The sequence below is a fragment of the Molothrus ater genome, chromosome 5, assembly GCF_012460135.2.
Source record: "Molothrus ater isolate BHLD 08-10-18 breed brown headed cowbird chromosome 5, BPBGC_Mater_1.1, whole genome shotgun sequence".
Taxonomy (NCBI): domain Eukaryota; kingdom Metazoa; phylum Chordata; class Aves; order Passeriformes; family Icteridae; genus Molothrus; species Molothrus ater.
Window position 1 is genome coordinate 15,869,723 of NC_050482.2, and position 22,203 is coordinate 15,891,925.

Consider the following 22,203-nt stretch of genomic DNA (forward strand, 5'->3'; position numbering starts at 1 on the left):
GCTATAACTTAGTCATGCCTCAGAAAGCTTTGTGCAAGGGCAGGTTTTATTGGGATGGAGCACTTCAATAGCTTGTTTCCATCTGTGCCTGCAAGACCAGGCTTCCTTGAACCCCTTGAATACTATGGCAACCCAAACAAACCCAAAGCATACAGAAAAAAAAAATCCAATACCTTCAATTTCCTTCACTTCAGTGAAATTCAATGTGGTGCACTTATGTTCCCTCCTTTTTTGTTTTTTACCTCCAGTCAGTGTCAGGCAAAGATTGGACACTGGGTGCTTGTATCAGCTGCACTCGTAGCTCTCCCATCCAGAGTGAGTTTTTCAGAGGCAGGCATTGTATTCACCAGAATGTGTTGAGTCCATGGGGCAGGTTAGGTCAGAAACATCTCCTGGTTTATTTGAAAAGTTGTGCTGGACATTCTTCTGAGTCTTGGTAAATAGGGCTGTACTTTGTATAAAGAACGCTTTCCACACCTGATTAGGAGGAGGTTTAATGGCCCATGAATGGGAGCGGTGCCCAGAAGGTGAGAGTTTTCCTGCCCCATGGCTGGGTGTACCCAAAAGATTGATGAGCAGCCACAGTGTAGCAAACTGAACACAAATCCCTATAGGAGGGTGACTTTGTGTCCTTGTTGGCAGACAAGGCTATTTTACAGCAGCAGCACCCTCGTGAGATGTATCCAAGCTGTCTGACCAGCACACAGGATATGTGTGCCCAACTTTGCATGCTTTGAGCATGAGGGATGATGCCCTCATGTCTGCATCACATCTCCTGAGTTGCTCTTTAATTGGTGACATGTGCTGGCTCTGGAGGTGCCTTTTGTACCTTTTCTGGTAGCAGCTACACCGTCCATCCTGCTCCAGCCCTGGGAGCTACCAGGATTCACTCCCTGTCCTTTATTTCCTGTATCCAAACCGCAGCACACTGTGTGTGCTGGTATCCTGGTAAGCTCCTCAGAGAGTTCTCACCAGCAGCTGTCAATCTTGCAGCATCACTTACAGTCTCCTGCCTTTGGTCCCTTCTGGTGCATCACACCCACCCATCGCCATTCCCTTCTCATTCCCACCAACCTTCCCATTTCTATTACTATTGGAATATCCTTTTATTTGAAGACAGTTAAATCTGTAAGAATTTTTTTTCTGAATGAATTTCTGTTAGAGATTTTTTTTTTTTTGCCAGGGGATGGAATTAGCATTATGGACATTAAAAGGCAGGAAATGGTGTATTTTTTTTAAATCAACTGCTTCAAGGGAGAAAATGACAAATGTTTTTGAGAACAGCTTTCCATTATATGAGAAAGGAGAAACTCCTTTCCTCATTCTCTTAACATCTGTGCTTATTAACCCTAACTATTTTAGAAACAAAACCTCTCTTACATCTTTCATATAATCCAGGGTAACAGAATCCACATAACCTTCAAAGCAAGTGCAGGAGCCAGACAGAAAAGCAAGGTAAAAAACTTTCTTTTATTCTTGGATCTAAGCTCCACAGAACTAAGAAAACTGCCTGAAACTCTTTACAGTTCATGTGTGTACAGACCAGCCCTTTGGTGCATCCAACCCAAAATCCTGTTTCCAGCTGTAGCTGTGACAGAACAGGCAAGAAAGACTGTGGGAATAGGACAGACACACACAGTCTCTTCCTTTCTATATTCTCTCAGCCTATAATAGCTTTCAGCACAGTTTATGTGTTTAGCAAGACTTAAAGACTTTTTCTCCCAGTAGTTTGTCCTTGAGCCAGTTCTAGCATCTTCAACAGCCATTGGCAAAGGCTCTACAGGTGGACTGCTCATTCCATGAAGGGCTGCTCCTCTTAATTCAAACCTCACCCTCTCATCAGTTATTTTGATGTTCCTGAGTTCTTCTACTTGGTTCTGCCAACATTCATCTGGCACCTGAGTCCACTTAATGGTCTTTGAATAACCAGTCAGCAATTATTAGATAAGAACTGGATAATTTAAAAAAAAGTTATCTCCCAACATCCTGGAGAAGCATGACCATAGAGTTGTGCTCTACCTTTTATAACCTGGTTTGGGTCTTTGTGATACCTTGGTGTCAGCTCTGTTTTGAAAGTGCATGTGGGTGTTTCTCTGGAAAGGAGTCTGAAAATGGAAATCAGCACAGGTAGCAAAATTTATTTCCTTGGAAATAAATACTTCAGATCAGCTAGTTGATTTTTTTTTCCTCTCTAAATACTAATTTATCCAATTATGTTAAGTTTGTATTTCTTTAGAGACACTAGAAACACTTTTAGCTCTGATTGCTGTTATATGCCATGTCTGAAGTCTTGTTTCTCCAGCAGACAGTGTCCAGCATGGCCCATGCATTTCCCCCTCCAGTGAATGCATTATGATGCTGATGTCCAGCAGGTAAGTGTTTCACTGGAGTGCATTTACCAACCATTCCTTAAAGGGAAGATCTTTTTCTTTCTGGGGTTTTCAAATGCTACATCTCATCCCATGGTTGTTGCCTATAAACGTCTCAGAGCCCAAGAAAAGATGTTTCTAGTGTTAGCAATTGTTAACTCAGATGAACAGAAATTCTGAATGTGCATAAAACACTTCCTCAGCCACAGGATCTCACGTTGTTCCGTCCAAACTGCTCCTGCTTGGGGGTAAATGATGGGTGCCAGGCAGAGCACACCCCAAGCAGGAGTGTGGCAAGGACAGATGGCAGGCTCGGCTCTGCCTGGGACAAGATCATTGGAAGGCTTGAGCAAAACCAGATGTTTATGTTGCACTGATGTTTGGTTGAGTGACAGCCCATGAGGACTCCAGTGGCAGCCTGTGGTATCCCTTCAGTGAGGGGCTCCTCTGGCTTTTGACTGACCCTCTGTCAGGATCAGCTGTGCTCCATCTCTGCTGGAAGGGTGGCTGCTGTCACCCCAGGCCTGGAGGAAATATCATGGAGAAAGAGCAATGCAGGGCTTGAGGGAACACTAGTGATAAGGCAGAAGCAAAGACACCCCAACAGCTGGGTACCATTGACTTCCAACAGGTTGGAAGTTACATTTTATTTAGACACTTAACAGAAAGCAGGTAATTAGCACTAAAGTCATAACCCAGCAGCAATTTAACATGGATCATACTTGATGTAACACTTATTGTCAGACAAACTCTGTGTACATAAGCCCAAGAGATACCATGCATGGAGTAAGCATGAAAGATTGCTCCCCAGGTGGTGGTCCCAGGAAACTCTCCAAGTTCTGTCACTAAGTGATTTTTATTATTCAGTTCCCATTCTTCTTTTCCCTGTAAACAATTTGATCTGGATGTAAACCCTCAGGAAATGCTGTGATGGAACAGAAGCTCAGGGCTATGCAGAGGCCATGCCAAACTCTACTCCAGGGGTGGCAGGACTTGGGGCTGCCTCTCACCAGAGTGAAGGGTGCACAGGCCACACAGCTCCACTGGGCAGGACTCTTCAGTGTCCCTTGTGGGGCACACAGCTGTGTCCAGGACAGGCACTCATCCTCCACACTGGTTTTTGCTCATTTTCCCCAAGTTTGACTAAAAACCTGTCTGTCCTGAGCAGGAGTAAGCCTCCATGCTGGGGTCACTCAGCTCCTCCATAGGTTGAACTCTGCTGTGAAAGGCAGATGGACTTTAGGTCCTTCTGGGGAAGCAGGGTGGAAAATCAGAAGTTCTATAGCAGCTTGTTTTCTCTTTAAATTGTACATGAAAACAAATAACAATAAGAAATACAGTGATATCCTTGGGGTTAATATGAGGTTAGTATCAAGGCTGTATTACCTTTTTTATCTTCCTTTTCAACTTTCAATCTGTAGTTGATTTACTTTAATTGGCAAAACACAGGCATGGCCCAGAGATGCTTTTGGGACTGCAGAGGGGATCAGGTAGGGACAGTGGGGCTTGGTATATTATCTTCAATTTTAAAACATTTTCTCAATTCCAGAGCGGGAAATATGTACTCTTTAAAAGCACTGATCCTGTAGTGCAGAATCCATATTCTGCTGCAAACCTCCTTACCAGAAAACTGTGAAATATGTCACACCTCAGATTACTTAGAGGACAATCAATCCTTGAACTTTTAGACCACCTTCTGTTGCCTCTAATATTAAGGCTCAGCCCAAGCTTATCACATGCAAACTAATTCCCATTTAACCATGGTGGATGGTGCCCTGTACATTAACTTCCCAAATGCTCTCTGTGTCACTCCTAGCTTATACCAGCCTTGCCTTTCCTGGATCATCCCTTCCCTTTGCTCGCACAAATGTATGACAGAACAGAGCAGCCACCAGAACAGGGTTAAAACAAAGCTTGAAAGAAAGGAAAAAAATAAAAAAGTTTTGTTTTAACATGGATCAGTTCCTCAATCCTGTGCTTCACATTGTCAGGAGTGAGTGAAAAAAAACACAAAAAAATGGACAGTGAAGAGCAAATGATGAATAAAAAGACAAACTATAAATGCATGGACATGATCAGTCTCAGTCACATGGCTTTAGACAATAAAAAAATCTTCTTTAAGCCTTCAAGTATTTTTGTAGCTTTAAATCACTGGTTCTCCTCTCTCTGAAACAATCTCCAAAAATGGAGAATGACAACAGTGGCAGAAGGAAATGGGACCAGTACTCTGAGTATGGAGTGAGCAGCTCCCATCTAAGTGCCCAGCCTCATTCCTGGCTCCCTGAGCTGCCCAGGAGACCCTGGAGGGCCAATACCTTATTTTATTTTCCTGATTTCTTGCAGCCCATGGAGACTTAAGTGGGACTCTGCTCTGCTCAAAAGAGTGAGAGTTTAGAGGCTGTGCCAGGTGATCCTGGGAGATGTTTGTCCTAGCTCAAACACACTGCTTGGACTGGAGAGGGCTCATTCCACTCTGAATTCCTGCCTTCAAGAGAGCTCCCCACAGGGATGAATTCTGACCTGCAGCTCACAGGGACAGAAGAAGAAAGCTCCAGCAATGCCATCGAGCCCTTCACTGCCAAGAGCCTCCCTGATACATCATCCACTGCCTGGATTTCTTGTGGCACAGGTGTCAAGGATGGGGGCTCTGGGCTCACTGCAGGTACATGTTCATCTTTGGTATCTGATTCTGAGTGTTTGACTGGAAACAGAAGGAAGTACTAAGCTGTGACCTGCAAAGTGTCCTGGCCAAGAGGCCCAGGTTACCAATGCCACTGACACTGAATACAGGTGCTGTTGCTGGGAGCTGCTCCTTGTGGGGGCTGGCACCCAGGGAGATGAGTTTGGTTCTTTCTGAGAGCTGTCAGCAGAGATTCCTGCTGGCACCAGGCTATGAGACACAGCTGTGTGGTATCACTGAGCAGTGTGGGAGGAAAGCCCCCTCTCAAGTGTGGGGTGCTCACACCCAAAGCAGGGGTGTGTGAGCAGCCCAGAAACAAACTGACCTTCACTCTTGCACAGAGACCACATGAGACCCCAGGCTGCTCTCAGGCTTCTCAGCAGGGCTATGCCTCAGACCAGCTGGAAAAATGACTGCAATGAGAATCTTCTGGAGCTGCAGAGTCCTACAGCTCCAAAAGCAACATAAGTTTGCCAAAGGTCCCAATCACTCTCAAAGTGTAAAGAAACAGGATAGAGATAAAGGCAGGGGAAAGATAGAAATGTACTGCATGGCTATTATTTTGGGGCATGAATTTACATTTTAATTAAAAACAAGGTCCTGAAGCTTAGGGAGAATCTGCACCTAGTTCTGGATCCTATCTCCTTGCTGCTCCTTTTATTTACAGAGTAAGTTGCAGAAAGCTGTTGTTATTTTAGACATGAATATTTTTTATTTGAGTGTTACTGCCTACCAGAGGCTTTGATTTGTTTTTTTAATGTTGGCTAATTTTGTGGTTTGAGTAGGAAGCTTCAACTTCACACCAGTTCTACACAGGCCCTTCTGCTATCCAGCAGCCTGGGCAAGATAAACCTGTAACCAAGACATTCCTCCCTTAACCTCTATGGCTTTATCATGATTTTATTATTGCTCACCTTACTGTGGACTTTTAAAAGATATGGGGAGTATTTGAAGTAGTTTAAAACTATTTAATATTTTAAATATCTGGGATGCAGGCAAGTGTCCCTATATATCCACCCAGCCCCCAATTTTGCTTTTGCTTTCCAACTTCTGAATGAATTTGGGAGGGCAGGGCCAGGCGAGCTGCCTGCAGTGATCTCTGAGGGGAGGGAGCTTCCTCCCACCCCTCAAAATGCACTAACCACCTGTGCTCCCACACCAGATGCCTTCCCAAATCCTCAGTCCCTGCCCAAAACATCTGTGCTGTTTGTCCTGCACTACCCTATTGCTCACAGGAGAGGGGACCCCCATGGGCACCACCCCATCTTGCCCACACTTATGGTGGAAGGAAACACCCAGGCAGCATCAAGGCAGGAAAAGTCTCTGAAAAGCAGCAGAATTAGCAATGTCTTGCATGCCAAAGCAAGTCCTAAGGCAGGCAAAGCAGCAGCCAGGAAAGACAGAGACCCGCTCCCAACATCCCACGTTGTCCATCCCTCCACCTCAGCACAAGGTGGGAGGCAGTGGGCAGCTCCAGCACCCTCATCCTGCTCCATGGCTCATCCATCAGGAGCAAGAAGGAGGATTAGTGCTTGCTATCAACGTGGGCATCTGCCTGCCTGCCAGGCTTGCTCTTTAAAACAGGCTGTCAAGCACAGATAGCTGTTGAATCAATATGTGCCTGGTAGCTGTTGATGCCACTTCTGCCAGCACGGGGTGGGCTGAGGCACTGCACACCAGGAGGGATTCAGGCTCTGAGAGAGAGGATGCTGACTCCTCAGTACCCATATCAGATGACTGTGAGAAAGCAGTCAAACAGGAAGACTTCAGTGAGGGTGTCTCTGTATCGCTGCTGCCAGTCCCCCCTCCCAGTGCCAAACAGGAATGTTTGCCAAGCACAGAGGAGACTGGATAAACCATGGCTGGTCAGTTCTTTGAATGAGATGTAAAAGCAGGGGCCTCCACTGCCAGCCTCGGCAGATCCTTCCCACATCCTGAGCAGATGATGAAAATCAGCTGACATCCAGATTGCTGTCTCCTCCTCCTCTGGGCAGCTTCTCGTGCCCATCCCCAGGCTGCAGATTGCTGTGGACAATAGCTGTGACCGTTCACCCAGCCCATGGCTGCCTGCCTGTGCTGGCGTGGAGGGCCCTGCGCTCGATGGTGCCGCTGCAGAGGGGACAGGCACCCAGCTATTTGGAGCTGGTGTACTTGGTGACAGCCTTGGTGCCCTCGGACACGGCGTGCTTGGCCAGCTCGCCGGGCAGCAGCAGGCGCACGGCCGTCTGGATCTCCCGCGAGGTGATGGTGGAGCGCTTGTTGTAGTGCGCCAGGCGCGAGGCTTCCCCGGCAATGCGCTCAAAGATGTCGTTCACGAAGGAGTTCATGATGCCCATGGCCTTGGAGGAGATGCCCGTGTCAGGGTGCACCTGCTTCAGCACCTTGTAGACGTAGATGGAGTAGCTCTCTTTCCTGCTTTTGTGGCGCTTCTTGTCGCCCTTCTTCTGGGTCTTTGTTACGGCTTTCTTGGAGCCCTTTTTGGGGGCCGAGGTTGACTTTGCTGGCTCTGGCATCCTGAGAGCTCTTTTGTTGTGTCTTGGAGATGCTTGGAGAGAAAATAAAAAAATTCTAATTATTTTTTTACCTTCTACAGAATAATTGTACTGCAAGGTGAGAGAGTCTGAGTTGGAGGCAAGTAACAGCTCAGAATCTGAGACGAACACCCCATGACCCTGCAAAAGCATTTGAACTGCCAGCATTTCTGAACTGCCAGCAAGAATTTCTCTGGTTGTGTATGGCTTTTTGTTGTTTTTGTTTAAATACCTACAACGCTGGCCTTGTCAACATCTCTGAACACAAGCCTAATTGGCATCTACTCAGTAAATATGAGATAGAGCCTGAACATCTTTCTGAGAACACTGCAGTTCCAAAGAAAACACTAACTGCAGTACGGATTAAATCAAATCTTGCTGGAATGGGCCCAAGACTGTTGCAAGGTATCACTGCAGGCACATGAGACTGGTCAAAATTATTTTACGTGGCTTACAATCTCCAACAAACTCTTTTTATTTGCATGTAGACAGAAGTTTACTTTGAGGGTGCTTGCATTTCTGTGGCTATTGTCTGACACCATGTTTTCCAGTGAAATATAAAAAACAATACAGTTTTAAGCTGAGCTACAGGAATACATCAGTATTCACATTTGCTATCAAAAATACCAGAGAGTAGAAAAGCTTAGAGGAGGTGGCAGGAATCACCTGGCTGAGAAACAGAAATGTGGATAGGAGTCAAAAAGCAAAGTGCTTTCAGGCTACATGTTGATGGAAAAAATTATTTCCTGTTATTTGATACTTTTTGCTTTCAAGACAGCGAGCCTTTGCTGGACAGTTTACACCAAAGATGCCTGATCCTCCCTCTGAGTTTTTCTTCATTAGGTCACAACATGAGAGCCATGACCTGCAGCTGACTGCTCTCATCCAGAAGTGCAGTAACAAAAAACCAGTATGTAAACCCATGAAAAAACTGTGTGCCTCCCATACACTACAAATTTACATGTACTTTACTTCATGGGCCAAGGGGAATAATAACTGTGTTGCAACCTGGTAAATGCTTTTGTGTTTCAGACAATACTTCAAATCATCCCCTGAAAGACAAGGCTCCTCCAGGTTTTGTTGGAGGATGAGCTTACAGCATCACCCCAGGGCTTGGGTTTTATTGCTCTGCATCTCCTTTGAAGATGGCCTAGGAATTACAGTCTGCTGGCCAAGAGAGACTAGTAGAGAAAAAAGAGCTTCAGGGCTGCTGGCACATGGGAAATGGATAGAAGTAAACAGAAGAGAGAAAGCTGGGATGTAACATATGGTCTGCACACTCTGAGTATCAGAGAAGGACCTAAACAGTGCCTGTGCCAAGGCAATGGCTGCATGCTCAGCCCTGCCTCTCCTCCTTGGGAGAGAGGGAGTGGATGTCTGATTTCTCCATCTCCAATCACAGCCAGATGCAGCAGCACTGCTGCAAGCAAGCCCATACCAAGTTCCCGGTTGCTCCCTGTGGGAGGAGACACCTTTGATCCTGAGTCTGGATTGATGTGCCCACCCACACCTCAGTGGGTACCAGCTCCTGCTTCCAAATCCCCTCCATGGCTCCAAACCAGCCTGTGTGGTGCTGCCTGCAGCGAGCACCAGGGCTGGGCTCTGCTCTGGCAGCCCCTGGGCAAGGGCCAGCACTGGGCACTGCAGGCAGGGCTATTCCCAGCAATGCCAGGGCAGGCTGGCATTGCTTGGGATGCTGTGGAGTGGGGAAGAGAGGTCTCCACCACAGCCCTCCAAACACGCTCCTGTCTAGAAGCCAAAGTCAGCACCAGTGTCCTGAGAGCTGGGCTTCTGCTCCAGAACAGCAGTTCCTTCTCCAAAGACATGATTTTCATGTGATAAGTTTTTGACTCTGCCACCTCATGTCCTTTCTTAGTTTTTTTCTGGCATTCTTCCCAGTGGTGGCATTTGGAATGGCAAGCGCTGGACTGCCCCGAAAGTTCTGGACACCTTTCAAAACTGACACCTGCCCACTTAAACACAACATTTTCTTCCTCTGGTGAAATCACAAGTTTTCTTCCTTTTCTTATCTATTTGGGAAACAGTCTTGGGAAAAGAAATCCCCTGTTTGTAGACTTGAAAATATACCTTTTCAATGGAAAATGATTTTTCTACAGGAAGAAATAACTGTGCACTTGCTCCTTTTTCTTTTGAGCTCATTTCCTCATCAAAAAACACAACTGAAAAATGCAAACAAGTATTTCTTGAGCATTTCGGAAAGTATTTCCTTCTAAAATAAGTATTAATTCTTAAGTGCACTTCTACTGCAGCTTTAAAAAAAATGAATAGAGAGCCCAACAGGCACCAGAGTGATTTCACAGGGCTCCAGAACAGATCACATCTACAGGACATCTCCATCCATTTGATCAGCCAACACCCTTAGGTAGCACAGCCCAGATCTCACTCCCCTCCCATGCATGGCTGCAATGGGGGAAGCAATGATGCTGAAGTTCAGAGATCAGCACTTGTTGTGCTTGTGCTTCTCTCCACCCATTTCTTTGCAGCTGACTGTTTAACAGGCAAATAACATCTTCTTTGAAAACAGGTTCTGTTCTTTGTGGTTTATTTGGGCAGTGCCTAGCAGGCAGAGCCTGAGTGCATTTCCCAGGTGCTATATAAATAATGTTAATAATGGTCAACAGTATTACCAATCCTTCTGTCAACAGTGCAGGGCAACCCACAGCAGATGCTGCTCTGGTACAAAGACAGAACTAGTAGGATTATTCCCAAAGTGTCCTTGTGGAGAGTTTGTTGAGGAAAACAAAAAGTGACCTTCAAAAGAATGGTTTCTTTTTATAAAAATAGTTGTATATCTTTGTTTCCTTAAGGGAAAAAAAGTTAAAAAAAGAGAGAGAGTTGGAGAGAGAACCTGAGGAGGTTAACAATTATTGGCTTTTATTTTGGAAATGTTGCCAGCATGACTGACTTCTCTACTGTGAGGCAGACCAAGCATTGGGTAGCTCAGAGGCTGTAGGATCTCCATCCTTAGAGATACTCAAAATCTAACTGGACACAGCTCTGGGAAACCCACAGTGGGTGACCCTGCTCTGAGCATGGACTGGACTAGATGTGTGCCAGAGGCACCTCCAACCTCATCCATTCTGTGACTTTTGGAGACTGAAACTGGGTAGAACTTTATGAACACTTTATGAGCTGTGTTCCCTTGACTGACATCTCCCATGGGATACTGCAGCCTGAGATTCCCACATGGACTCCTAAGAAGAGATGGTGCTCATCCCCAGGTCCAGGCCACTGAGGTCCCTGGGATGCAGGGTATGGCCATGCAAGAGAAGGCACTTTCAAGCAGCACATTTGGAAAGTTTGAGGTTTTTGAGAAAAATCTCTGGGAATGTTTTTTTCTTTATGGCTTTGTATGCTCTGAGTTATCAGTGCTGGCAGTTTTTTCCTTCCTCAGAAAACCAACAACAAAACCAAGCACAGTAATTTTTCCAGCCAGTTCCAAGCAGCAGCCTGAGTCCTGCCAGAAACCAGAGCAGTGCCAGTGACAGATACATCTTCCTTTGTGCTGACACTCCTTTCTTCAGCATCATTAAAGGGAAAGCGAATGGAAAAACATATTCAAAGATACAAATCACCACAGTCTCTCAGATCTGAAATGGGAGAGGAGCCCTGCTGAGAAATCCCACGTGGAACCTGATGCTGTCTCCTATCCCCAGGCTTGATATATCAGTGGAGAGAGACAAGCAGGGAAGATTTTTGTTCATTTTTGGCCTTGCTGCTGAGTCCTTAGGACCAGTGCCAAGCTGCTGCCAGCAGCGTGCATGGGTAACCATGGGTGGGCTGTGAGCTGCCCTTTTGGACCTCTCCTCATGCAGAGGTGGAAACAGCACTTGGATTTTTTAAACTTTTTTTTCTTTTTGAAAGCTGTCCTTGCTATGATGAGCTCTGGGGAATTCACTGTATATCCTCATGCCCATTTTGTAATTTCCTATTCAACCATAAAAGTTACATTTGTAGAATCAGCATTTTGTTCTTAGGAGGTTTTGGTGACAAATTAAGTATTTGTAGGAAAAAACTCAAGCTCTCATCATTTGGACACCTGAAATTCTGATATTTGTTAATCTTCTGATGTTCTACTTTAATCCTTCCTACAGCAAATGAGAACCAATAGACAACTGCTGATAATTTTGCCCCTTAAATAAGAGTTCTGTCCATTCTGTCCAATTATTGCCCCTTTCCTCATTTTCTCCTACTATATAAAAGAAAGAATACCTGGCTTTATTCCTGCATTCCAAGAAATACTAAATGAAATTTGCTGCTGCTTTTTGTTTAATTTTCTTTGAAACACAAAGGGTAAAAAATTAGGGAATATTTCCACCAAAAAGAAAGGCTTTCTAATGGATTCACCTGCTCTGAAATGCTTGTGAGATCTGGTAAATATAGTTTACAAATTACAATGTGTAATGACTGCAAATGACTGTTATTGGAAAAGAGAATTTCTGCAAACTGCAAATCCTCTTCCTTTTATTATGTACGGCCATCTACTATTATACAAGAACTTGTTCATCTGTCAGGTGTCATTATATAGTCATAGTTGAGAAAACAAACAATATTTGTGATTATCTGGTAGCAAGCTCTGCCTCAGGTATAAAGCAGAAGCATGATGAGTCATTGTGAGACATTGGTGATGTTGCCTCGTGCAAAAACTGATAGTTGTATTTTGGTCTGAAAAGAATTTTTCCCTTGGTATGTTGTCTAGCATGTGATGATGAGGTAATATTTGCTTTAAAGTAAGGAGGAGGAGAATTTCCTAGAATAAGGTAAACTAATCTGAAATGCCTGATTTCTTCCAGTGGTGGAGGGGTGCAGAAAACAGTTTTGAGATCCTAGGCTTCCTCCCAGGTAATCCAGTAACAGCACCAAGACCCCATCCTCAGTTCCACATGCTCTGCTGCACTTTGTATCTCTGCTCCTGTGAGGTTTTCATTTAATAGCTATCTGTCAAAATTGGATAGATACATGCAGTTTTCTAGTGAACAGAGGGCTGTGACTATAGGTTAAAATTGAAGATGACCTCTACTCACTGACAAAGAAGGAAAATGCTACAAACTCAGTCCCTGACACTGATGCTCACGTAGATTTTTCAGATTTCTTTAGAACAAATACAAGCAGAACAGCGCACTGTGTCCAAGCTCTTTGACTGATTCTTATCTTGCTTGTCCTAACCCACTGCTTGGGAGTTCTCTACAGAATACTACAGGAACCTTTTCTGTTCTTTTCTATAATTTCAATTTAAGATTTTTAGAAAGCACATTTTTAATCACCAGTAACAGCTGTAATTTCTTGTGCTACTTCTGCCCAAGTTGCAAATAATTCTCAAGGCTGTAGGGGTTTCAATCAGAGATTTTGTATTATTACCTACAAAGTAAGGAGCAGGGCCCTACATCAGAGCTCTCTGCAGAGAAGATACATTGAAGTTTTCAAGAAAATAAAATCTTACCCATGAGTAAACTAGAGCAATAGAGAGACAATGTTGCAAGAAGAATGACTGTCAGGAGACTAAATACTGCATATCTTACACTGATTTAAAGAGTGTCTGAAGTCAATGGGGATTTAACATAGGTCTGAAAGCACCTATGTGAAATGTTTAGAGATGTTTAGCACCAACAGCTGACATTGATTTCCACTGGAATCCACTGGCTCATTACGTCACAAAAATCAGACCTCATATTTTATCGAGGTTTTGTTACTGCTAATAAAGGAGTATTTAAAAAAGCTTTATTATCTGTTCTTTGTCAGAGTACTCATTGCATACTTGCTTTGAGATAGCTGTGATCTACATGCTTGAGCAAGTATCCAATAAATACAGAAAGGAGAATGACGTTTTCTGCGGATCCATACCTGTTAAATGTGTGTGGGGTACACCCAGTACCAGCACCTGCTACAATTACACTCCAGTCAGCTTTCCCACAGAGGGTCAGGGTTTCTGAGAAACCTGTAGGAGTTAGATTTGATGATCCTTGTGGGTCCCTTCCAACTTGGACCATTCAGTGATTCTGTGTTATCACAATCATCGTCAAGAAGCCCAACAGAGAACACAAGCAGGCTCAGTCCCTTCCCAATGTTTTATCAATAACTCAAAACCTCACACATAAAATGCAGCATGAGCTTCCTCCCCAAGTTTTAGAATCATCAGGATTTTCTGCTTCTGCCATGAATCCTTTCCTCAAGCAACAGCCTTCTTTTCCCTTCATATCCCACTTGAACTCAACTGGACCCACTGGGAGCCAGCCTGTCAGCAGCAGCCCCGTGTCCAATTGCAGGGTTTAGCTCCCATCCTCAGACTAACTCAGCAAAATTGCTCTGGAGGCAGGGGGAGGTCAGACCCTGCTCATCGTGTAAGGGCAGCTGATGTCCAGCTGACCTGGGACAATCCTGCTGGGCAGAAGGAGCAAGGCATCACAGCAGCTCCACTGCTCACAAGCATCACAAGCTCTACATGTATTTTTGGTGGTTTGCAATGTACATACTAGAGGAGATGGGTGTGAGCACCAAAATCATAGATGACTGGCGTCTGTAATACCAATGGAAGAAAGGTGCTTTACTTATTCCATGACACCCTATGCTATTGAAAATAAAAACTGCAGACTTGAAACTAATTGCTCTGTGCTGTATCAAAAATGAAAATCACTTGCTCTTTATCCACATAATTTCAATTTCTCTGGAAAAGAAGGAGAGCAAAACTTCACTAAATAACTCTCCTTCAGTGGAACCATGGTCTCTAAACTAGTAATGACAATAAGCCTAAAGAACTGCTACCACATTTAAGTAAACTATTTTTATGCATTTTATGGAGTAATGGAGAATTATCAAAATTCTAGGCTATTTCCATAAGTGCTGCAAAAGGCATCCATTAAAAATGTGCTAATTCAGCCATTGAGCCAAAAATAGGAGAGAAGCTACAGCCCAACACCTGCAGGCCATAGGGAGAGAGTGGGTGGGAGAGGGAGAAGAAGCTTCACCAAGAAATGAGAGCTGCTCTGAGTTAAGGTAGGAGTTATGTGGGAACCAATGCAGACACATGCAGCACCTCTTCCTCCTACATACCCCACACCCAGGCTTTGGCAGGCTCCTGTAACCCTGTTCCAGCACCATGGATAATTGGTGTAGCAAAAAGAAACAAAAGCTGAGATTGTACCCCAAAATGTGTACTTTGGCCAAGCCACACTGACTGAGAACAATAATTTGGACATAAACCCATGCTGAAGTGGAAAGCTACGTGCCCATATTAGGCTGAAGACCAGGCCAAGGTCATAAGGGTTTTATGAGTGATGTGATTGGTACATCACAACGTAGGGATCTACCTATGTAGTTACCACATATTCTCAATGCCATGGATAAAATAAACCCAGCAAAACCTTTTAACAACCTTCCAGGTATCTATATGGGTCTAGGGCATGTATGCTCAACAGACCTGGACCTCACCACCACCAAGTCTCCCCCGACATGGGGAGAAATGTCAGGCAAGGGCATGATGTGTGCAGCTGTAATCAATCATGACCAACATTCCTTCTAAATGAGTCTCTCACTTCAATCATCCCCTCCCAGCTACATTACTCACATTTCAGCAAGTCCTGAAAATGGTTTCAGAAAAAATAGCAGAAAGCATGCAATCAAAAAAGTCAGGGATATGTGAAAGCTGCTTTATAATGGTGGTAGAGCCTGGGAATACAGACTTTAAACACAGAAGGTGGGGCACCAGACAGCTATATCCAAAAGGACTGCATGCCATGTCACAAGCTAAAGGACAGCAAGTGACACAGCATCTGATTTCATTTCTACAGGATAGTGAAAATACTGTAATGTGTGTATTAATAATTAATTTGGCATGGTAAAAGCAATTTTACTGTAAAACAGAGATATGTGACTATTACTGGAGCCTGCAGGGAAACAAAGATAAATGTCCTTCCCCAGATCATTCAATATCTGGAATGGGAACACGATCCAAGACTACTGACACTTTTTTCTGCTGCTGCCACCAGATCACATTACCACAGGCAGAGAGTCCTCTGAGCATTAGAGGTCATCTTCTGTAGGAAACAGGAAAATGGAGAATCTGTTAGATGGAAGGAGAGAAGCAGGGCTGGGACAGCCAGGTCTGGCAAAGCTCCCCTGAAGAGGCAAGCTGGCTTTTCTCCAGAAACAGATGGGGGCAAGCACTAAAGACACAAGAGTTATTGAAGGTAAAAGTAAACTCTGAAACAAGAATTGACAATAAACAGTTTTATAATGTTCATGAATAAATTTACACTGGAGATGAAAGGGATTTACACTTACATCCTTAGTTGGAACTGGGAGGATAAAGGCAAGGGAAGGGCAGAGAAAGACAAAGAAATCCATTCCTTCCATATTTCAAAGACAAAACCTGATATTATATAAATTCTAGGAAATGGCTCCAGCATAGCAAGTAACTGCTCTACATTAACCAGGCAACATTTTTTATGGTGCTGTGCTACTGAAGAATTGTTATCAGAATGCACAGATGTCCTTCACTTTGTACTTCTCTTTCCTTTATTCTTTTATTTATTGTTCCTTCCTTCTTTTTCTCACATCCATTACAAGTGCCAGGAGGTTCAAAGCCCCAGCAGGTCTGCTGCCACCTGGTCCTGTCTCACATGTGGTATTCATACAGAGACTACCACAGTACTTTGAACAGCCACAGGGCTGAAAAACTGGCAGCCCTCCAGAAACTTTAAAAGAAATGGCTGTCAAGTTAGCCCATGCCCAAATTCCACAGTGTACAAATTGCTTGTGAATAGTGTTTTGATTTACCTCTAATTTGTGATAGCATCATTATTGCATGAATTTAGTGTGGTAAATGTGCTGATGCAAGTGAAAAAACACCATCTCCCTTCCAGAGAAGTCAAGGTATAATTGGAGATACACCAATATTTACATCAGGCAAGGAAGCAAAGAGCAATATGCTGAAGACTTGGTTGCAACCACTAGACCAGCAGTGAAGAAAATGGGGGCTGCTGGACAAAATGGCAGTGGTCCTGGATGGTCAGTAGCAATTGGAACAATTAAATGTAAAGTCCACTTTTCAAAACTCAGAAAGGCAGCAGGTTTAAAATGCCAGTGGAGTGCCATATTAGCTGTACAAGACTGTTATTTTTAACCATCCTTGGCTCCATCCTCCCACATTCACTTTCCTCCTGAGCTTTCCACGCCCTTAGTTTCCCCACTGCTTTAGTCCAACAGCCTCCCAAGCTGTTTCTTCCTCAGATGAAGTGCTCACCCTTTGCTCTCCTCCCTCCCTGCTGGTGCCTCCCCAGCACACTCCCTCCACAGAGCTCATTAGTGCCTCTGCTTCCAGAAGCACATCTTTGCAGGTGACTGCCAAGTCCTTTTCTTGACTTGTGTCCCGGTTATCAGGCAGCTGCAGTCGATCAGGAGGATGACTGGAGCTGGGCTGAGGACCCACAGAGCAGGAGAGGAGATAATATGGGGTTATTATTCTGGCATGCAAGAAAGAGCAGGGTGGTACTGGAAGGTCCAGACAGCTGCAGCCTCCATATCTTTGGGGCAGAGCTGCTGCACTTGCAGTGCATTTTAAGACAAACACATCAAGAATGAAAACAGCCTGTATTTATATTAGGTGTGGTCAGACAGCTCCTTCCTGACAGAAAGTTATCTGTCTCCCATCTTGTTGAACCTCACTTGTCACTCAGTCAATTTTCAGGTCCCCCAGAAGACCCAAAGAGGACTCTGTCAATGTGGAAGCAGCTTCCCTTCCCTACACTTCCTTCTTTGATATTTACCAATGGTTCACTTCAGTCCTTTCAATTTTCCCCTTTCCTTCCTGTTCCTTGTTTCTACCTGCCTTTGTGACAGAGAAATGAGGAGACTCTTACCAAATGCCTTCCCTGGCCTCTCTTCACACTTGGTTTTATCTTTAAGTGCTGAGCTCAAGAATACCTCCCTTTCTGCCCTTCCCCTATGTAATTTCAAGAATTTCTTCAGAAAAATTGTCACAGGCTTTCTGCCCCAGCTTTCTAGTGTAACTTATGTCCTCTTTGTAACTCCCAACAACCTGGGGTGGCTCTGTTCTCCTACCCTTTCTTCCATTGCTTCCTGTACACACTACCTATTGCATTGCCACCTCTGTGTTCATTTATTGGTTTTATTTATTTATGTATTTATTTATTGTTTTCATTTCTACCTTGCAGTCTTCTCTCATGCAATATTTTCTGCTTGACAAATATCAGCCTACTTCATATGATCTCTCTCCCCACAAGTGACAGTCACAGAGGTTACACAAACAGGTTATAAGGAACAGAGATCTGATGTGCCCAAAGGCACGTCTGTCTTTCCTGACTCTAATATAGGTACTGCCTCTGACAAATTTTGCCCACTGTCATCCTTGACCATTGTGGCTAAAAGCCCACAGTTTCCCCATCAGCACACACCACCTGCAGTGATTACTTAGGGGATGGTCCTCTGCCTTCAGCTGATGGATTTCCACTCTCCAGGTGACACATCTCATGTCACAGATATGTCCTCTGCAAATGGAAATTCTCTCTTCTGTGGTCCTCAGGTAAAGGTTATCTTTTAAAAAATAACACAGAAAATCTTGCTGCATTGGACCGCCGATGTACTTTCACCAAATTCAAGAAAAAACCCTCACCCTATTTTTATAGGAAGTTTTAAGGCTGGTTTGAAAGGTAATTCCTACTCCAAGAAGGTCGATGAAATAATATGACAAGGGTGGTGATTAAGTCTCACCACAAAGGAAAATGTTGAGCTGCTGTAGGTGGCACATAGAACCCCCCACTCTCTTTATGAGTCAGGTAAGCTGCCAGAAAGCGGAGGTGGAATCCGTGGGATGGAGCTGTTTTCATTCCAGCCAGTTAGTAGTAAGCTCTTTGAACAACACAGAAAAAAGAAGTTTAAAGAATAAATTATATTTTTAAAAACGAAGACTCTTATCTAAATGGCAAAATCTAACAATTGCCCTTAATCCTCAATGATGGTGTTTGTAGTCAGTGACAGTCAAGGGAAAAAATTATTAAACAACTTTTCCCCCCACCCTCTGAGGTTAATGTAGCATTTTTGGATTATGCATCTATTCTTCCATCTTCCACCCAATGCATATGATCCTGCAGTCACAGCTCTCTCCTCTCTCTCTGGCTCCAGAAAAAAGGGAAGCTGACAAGCTGAAATCCCAGTCTCACCCCACACAGAACCCTTTCCAGAGGAAGAGCTTAGCTCTGCTGAGGAGAAAGCATTTCTCAAGCCACTTTTGTGCAGCTATTTCTTCCAATAGCTGCACAAAGTTGGCTTAACAAATGCATAAAACAAACAATTGGGGAGAAGAAAGAAAAACATTTTGTGAGGTATTATTTTGGGTCAGTCCAGCATCCAAGGGATATTTCAAAGATATGGCAGTGTCCCTCACTTAAAAACTAAGTCTTTTTATTTACCCAAAAAACCCCCAAAATTGAGAAACGTAAAAAGAATGTCATTAGGTTCTTGAGTTCAAGGGGCCTAAAGTCCTCCTCTGGTACTGTCAGTGGGAGCACAACATCTGCTCTGTTCACAGTGCAGCCTGAGCAAGAGGCTTTCTCAAGTACACATCTGAATTTAAGAACATTTCCCACATAGTTCTCCAGTCTACCCAATACATATGTTTGAGGATGGGCAGGAACAGTGTATTTCAGGTGCTAAGAAAGGGGTTAAATAGCATCAGACTCTCAGCATGAGTAATTTCTTGTTTTCAGCTGAAGAGGGAAAGATGTGGAGTGGAAATATAGGTATACATATATATACATAATATTAAAGTAAAATATATGTAAATGTAAGGGAGGAAAAGGACAGTGACCAGAGGAACAGCTTGGAGAAGAAATGTCAAGAGGAAGGTAGAGTTAGGCAATGGACAGAAGTGAGATGTCAGAAAGGAGAGAGAGAAGGAGAGGATTTAAAGAGAATGACACAGAGGGGAAAAAAGAGATGTAAGAAGATATATGAAGGGGAACAAAAATGAGAGAAAATAAATGAGTTGACAAAAAAACAGAGGAGGAAGATAAAGTAATGAGCACAATGTTTGGTAAGGCAGAAATACTTAAGTATAAATAAGACACAGAAAAGAGAAACTCATAAGAAGAGCCACAAGAAGAAAAAAAGACCTTGCACAGCAGAGATGGGAAATGAGCAGCAGGAAAAAAATCACTTGCTAGCACAGCACTTCTGAGAGTCACGGGTGAGAGGTGCTGCTGTCCCAACAAGGGACAGAGGCAAACCCTAGGAAGTGACAGGCTAAACCCAAGGAGAACAAAGGACAACACTGGGAGAAGGTAATGATACCCTTGTACTAGGTTGCTGCCTTTTGTCTGAAACAGAAGTCACAAAGGTCATTGAAAATGCTGCTTAAATCTTACATCTGATACTTGGAAAAAACCTCTTTCCCAATACAATCATTCTTCCTTCTCTCTCAATGCTGGATTAAATTAATTACTGTACACTCTACAGTTGTACCTCCCTGCTGGGGAAGTAAACCCCAGACACCATTCTGCTTAAAGTAGACCTTTGTCTCTGGCTCCCTTTGCCTATAGGGGCTTCTGTAGAAATCTTTCAGTAGATAAAGGTAAATTTCCTGCAGCTCCAAAATCATCATGCTGGATTTGGCTATCATTAGTAAAATGAGGAAAGAAAGAGGAAGGAAACAGGGGTAAGCACTCAGGAAGAAAAGCTTTTTTTTTTGTTATTATAATTAGGAAATTTACCCAGTAGAGAGAGAGAAAGAAATTGCTGCCTGTACATAAACTGTCACTCCTCTGAACATCAAATAATAGGAACAAGAGGGAGTGTGTGGGAAGTACATTCATATTATCAAATTCTTTCTGATATTTACCTGTTCAATATAATTAAAACATAATCAGGAAAATAACATATTGTAACAGGAATACTATGGAGGCTATAGAGAAAAAACGCCAGGAAGATTGGTGTTCCCAGGGTAGCTCCAGTCTGAGAAACCAGAGCTTTATTAGTAGTAACAGGAGCAACATATGGAGATGAATGAAACCATGTTTGTAAATGTGATATGCAATTGCACGCTCTCATTTGGCTTTCCTTTTTCACGATCTGACTCAGCCTCCACACTCCCCCACCTTTTGATTCATAAATTCTTGATATCAAAAAATGAAAGAGTTACAAAGCCCGCATGCAAAGGGCATGAGATGACGTGAAATACAAGGATGCTGGTGAGCACAGAACGTGCCATCAATCACCACCCTGCAAAGGGACAAATCTGCTGGAGACAAGCAGTGGAGACAGGGCCACCCTCTCCAGGGGCTCGCTGGAGGACGCCGCGCAGCAAACCCCAGCTCATCTCCACTGCGCTAGAGGCGCATGCTGAGGTAGACAAATCTATTACAAAATTGTATAATATTGCTTATGCTGCACAGCAGCCACTCTGTTAGGCAGCCCCTGCATCACCAAACCCGTGAGACTGGAGGTGAGGGGAATGAAAAATAAAAGGGTTTCCTGTGGCGTATACTCCCCGCATTTTTTAAGCTATGGAAAAAAGATCAGGGTTAACCACAAGCAACACAAAACACAACAAACAGTGCATGAGCAATGGTTTACAGCCCTATACGCTCACTAAATAATTAACGACCTCACAGAGTGTTGACACAGTGGGGGTCTGTACACAGGATAATCCCTTCCTTCCCCGGGGGCCCGGGCATCTCGGCATGTGCGCGGTCAGGCTGCAGAGGGCCAGCCCAGCCCGTGGGCACCGCTGCCCCACTGCGGGCAGTGCCGGCTGCGGCCCCAGCCCCGCCACGGCTGTGCCCGGCCCGGGCTTCGCCTTCGCCCCCGGTTAACCGGAGCGCACTGAGCTCCGGCGATACGACTCCCACCATGGCAGCAAAGCACCGGCAAGGCTGACACCGTTCCGGTGCATTCGCCAAGCCCGGGGAACGACGAAGCCCCGACTCTGCGGGGCTCAGGGTCGAGCACAAGGCAGGGCAGGGCAGGGCAGGGCAGGGCAGGGCAGGGCAGGGCAGGGCAGGGCAGGGCAGGGCAGGGCTGGCCGCACACCGCATCGCGGCACGGCGGTGCTGCAGCCCTCACGCCGGGCAGCGCAGCCCCGCTGCGGACACTGCGGCGTGCGGTGCCCACCGCTGCCGCACGGCAGGCAGCCAGCGCAGGGGAGGGTCTTGCCTGCTGGGCGTCTGGACTCCTCCGCAGGCGAGCTCCAGGCGCCGGCGTGGCGCGGGGCAGGTGTGGGTGGCGGGGCCGGGGGGCTGCTCGCTGCCGCTCCGCGCAGATCCGGCGGCCGCCGCGCCGGGTGGGCCGCGGGACCGGGACCCGCCTCCGGTCCCGACCGGGCTGCGACCGGCGGAGCGCCTCGCTGTGCGCCGCCGCCGCTGCGGCCCGGGCCGTGCCGCACCGCCCATAGCCCGCCCGCCGGCTCCGCCCGCCCCCGCCTCTGCGGGCTCCCGCCGCGGGGCCGCCGGGGGCGGGGCGGGCGCGCAGCGCGGCCCCGGCGAGCGGCTCGGGCGCTGCGGCGGCGGCGGCTGCGCGGGGCGCTCGGCACGGCCGCGGCGGCGGACGGGCACCTGCTGCCGCCTCGCCCGCAGCAGCGCCGCGCTCGCTTTGT

The 22,203-nt window shown here is 45.4% G+C and overlaps 1 protein-coding gene across 1 annotated transcript; it reads right to left on the reverse strand.

The window, feature by feature from the left end:
- Positions 1–2,981: 2,981 nt before the first annotated feature.
- On the reverse strand, positions 2,982–21,949 carry LOC118697955 (histone H2B 5-like). The gene is made up of 2 exons (XM_036400977.2): positions 21,765–21,949; positions 2,982–7,594 (listed from the first exon to the last, which is right to left on the reverse strand). Exon 2 carries the CDS (start codon positions 7,560–7,562, stop codon positions 7,182–7,184), a length of 381 nt encoding a protein of 126 aa, XP_036256870.1. The 5' UTR covers positions 7,563–7,594; positions 21,765–21,949; the 3' UTR covers positions 2,982–7,181.
- Positions 21,950–22,203: the final 254 nt, after the last annotated feature.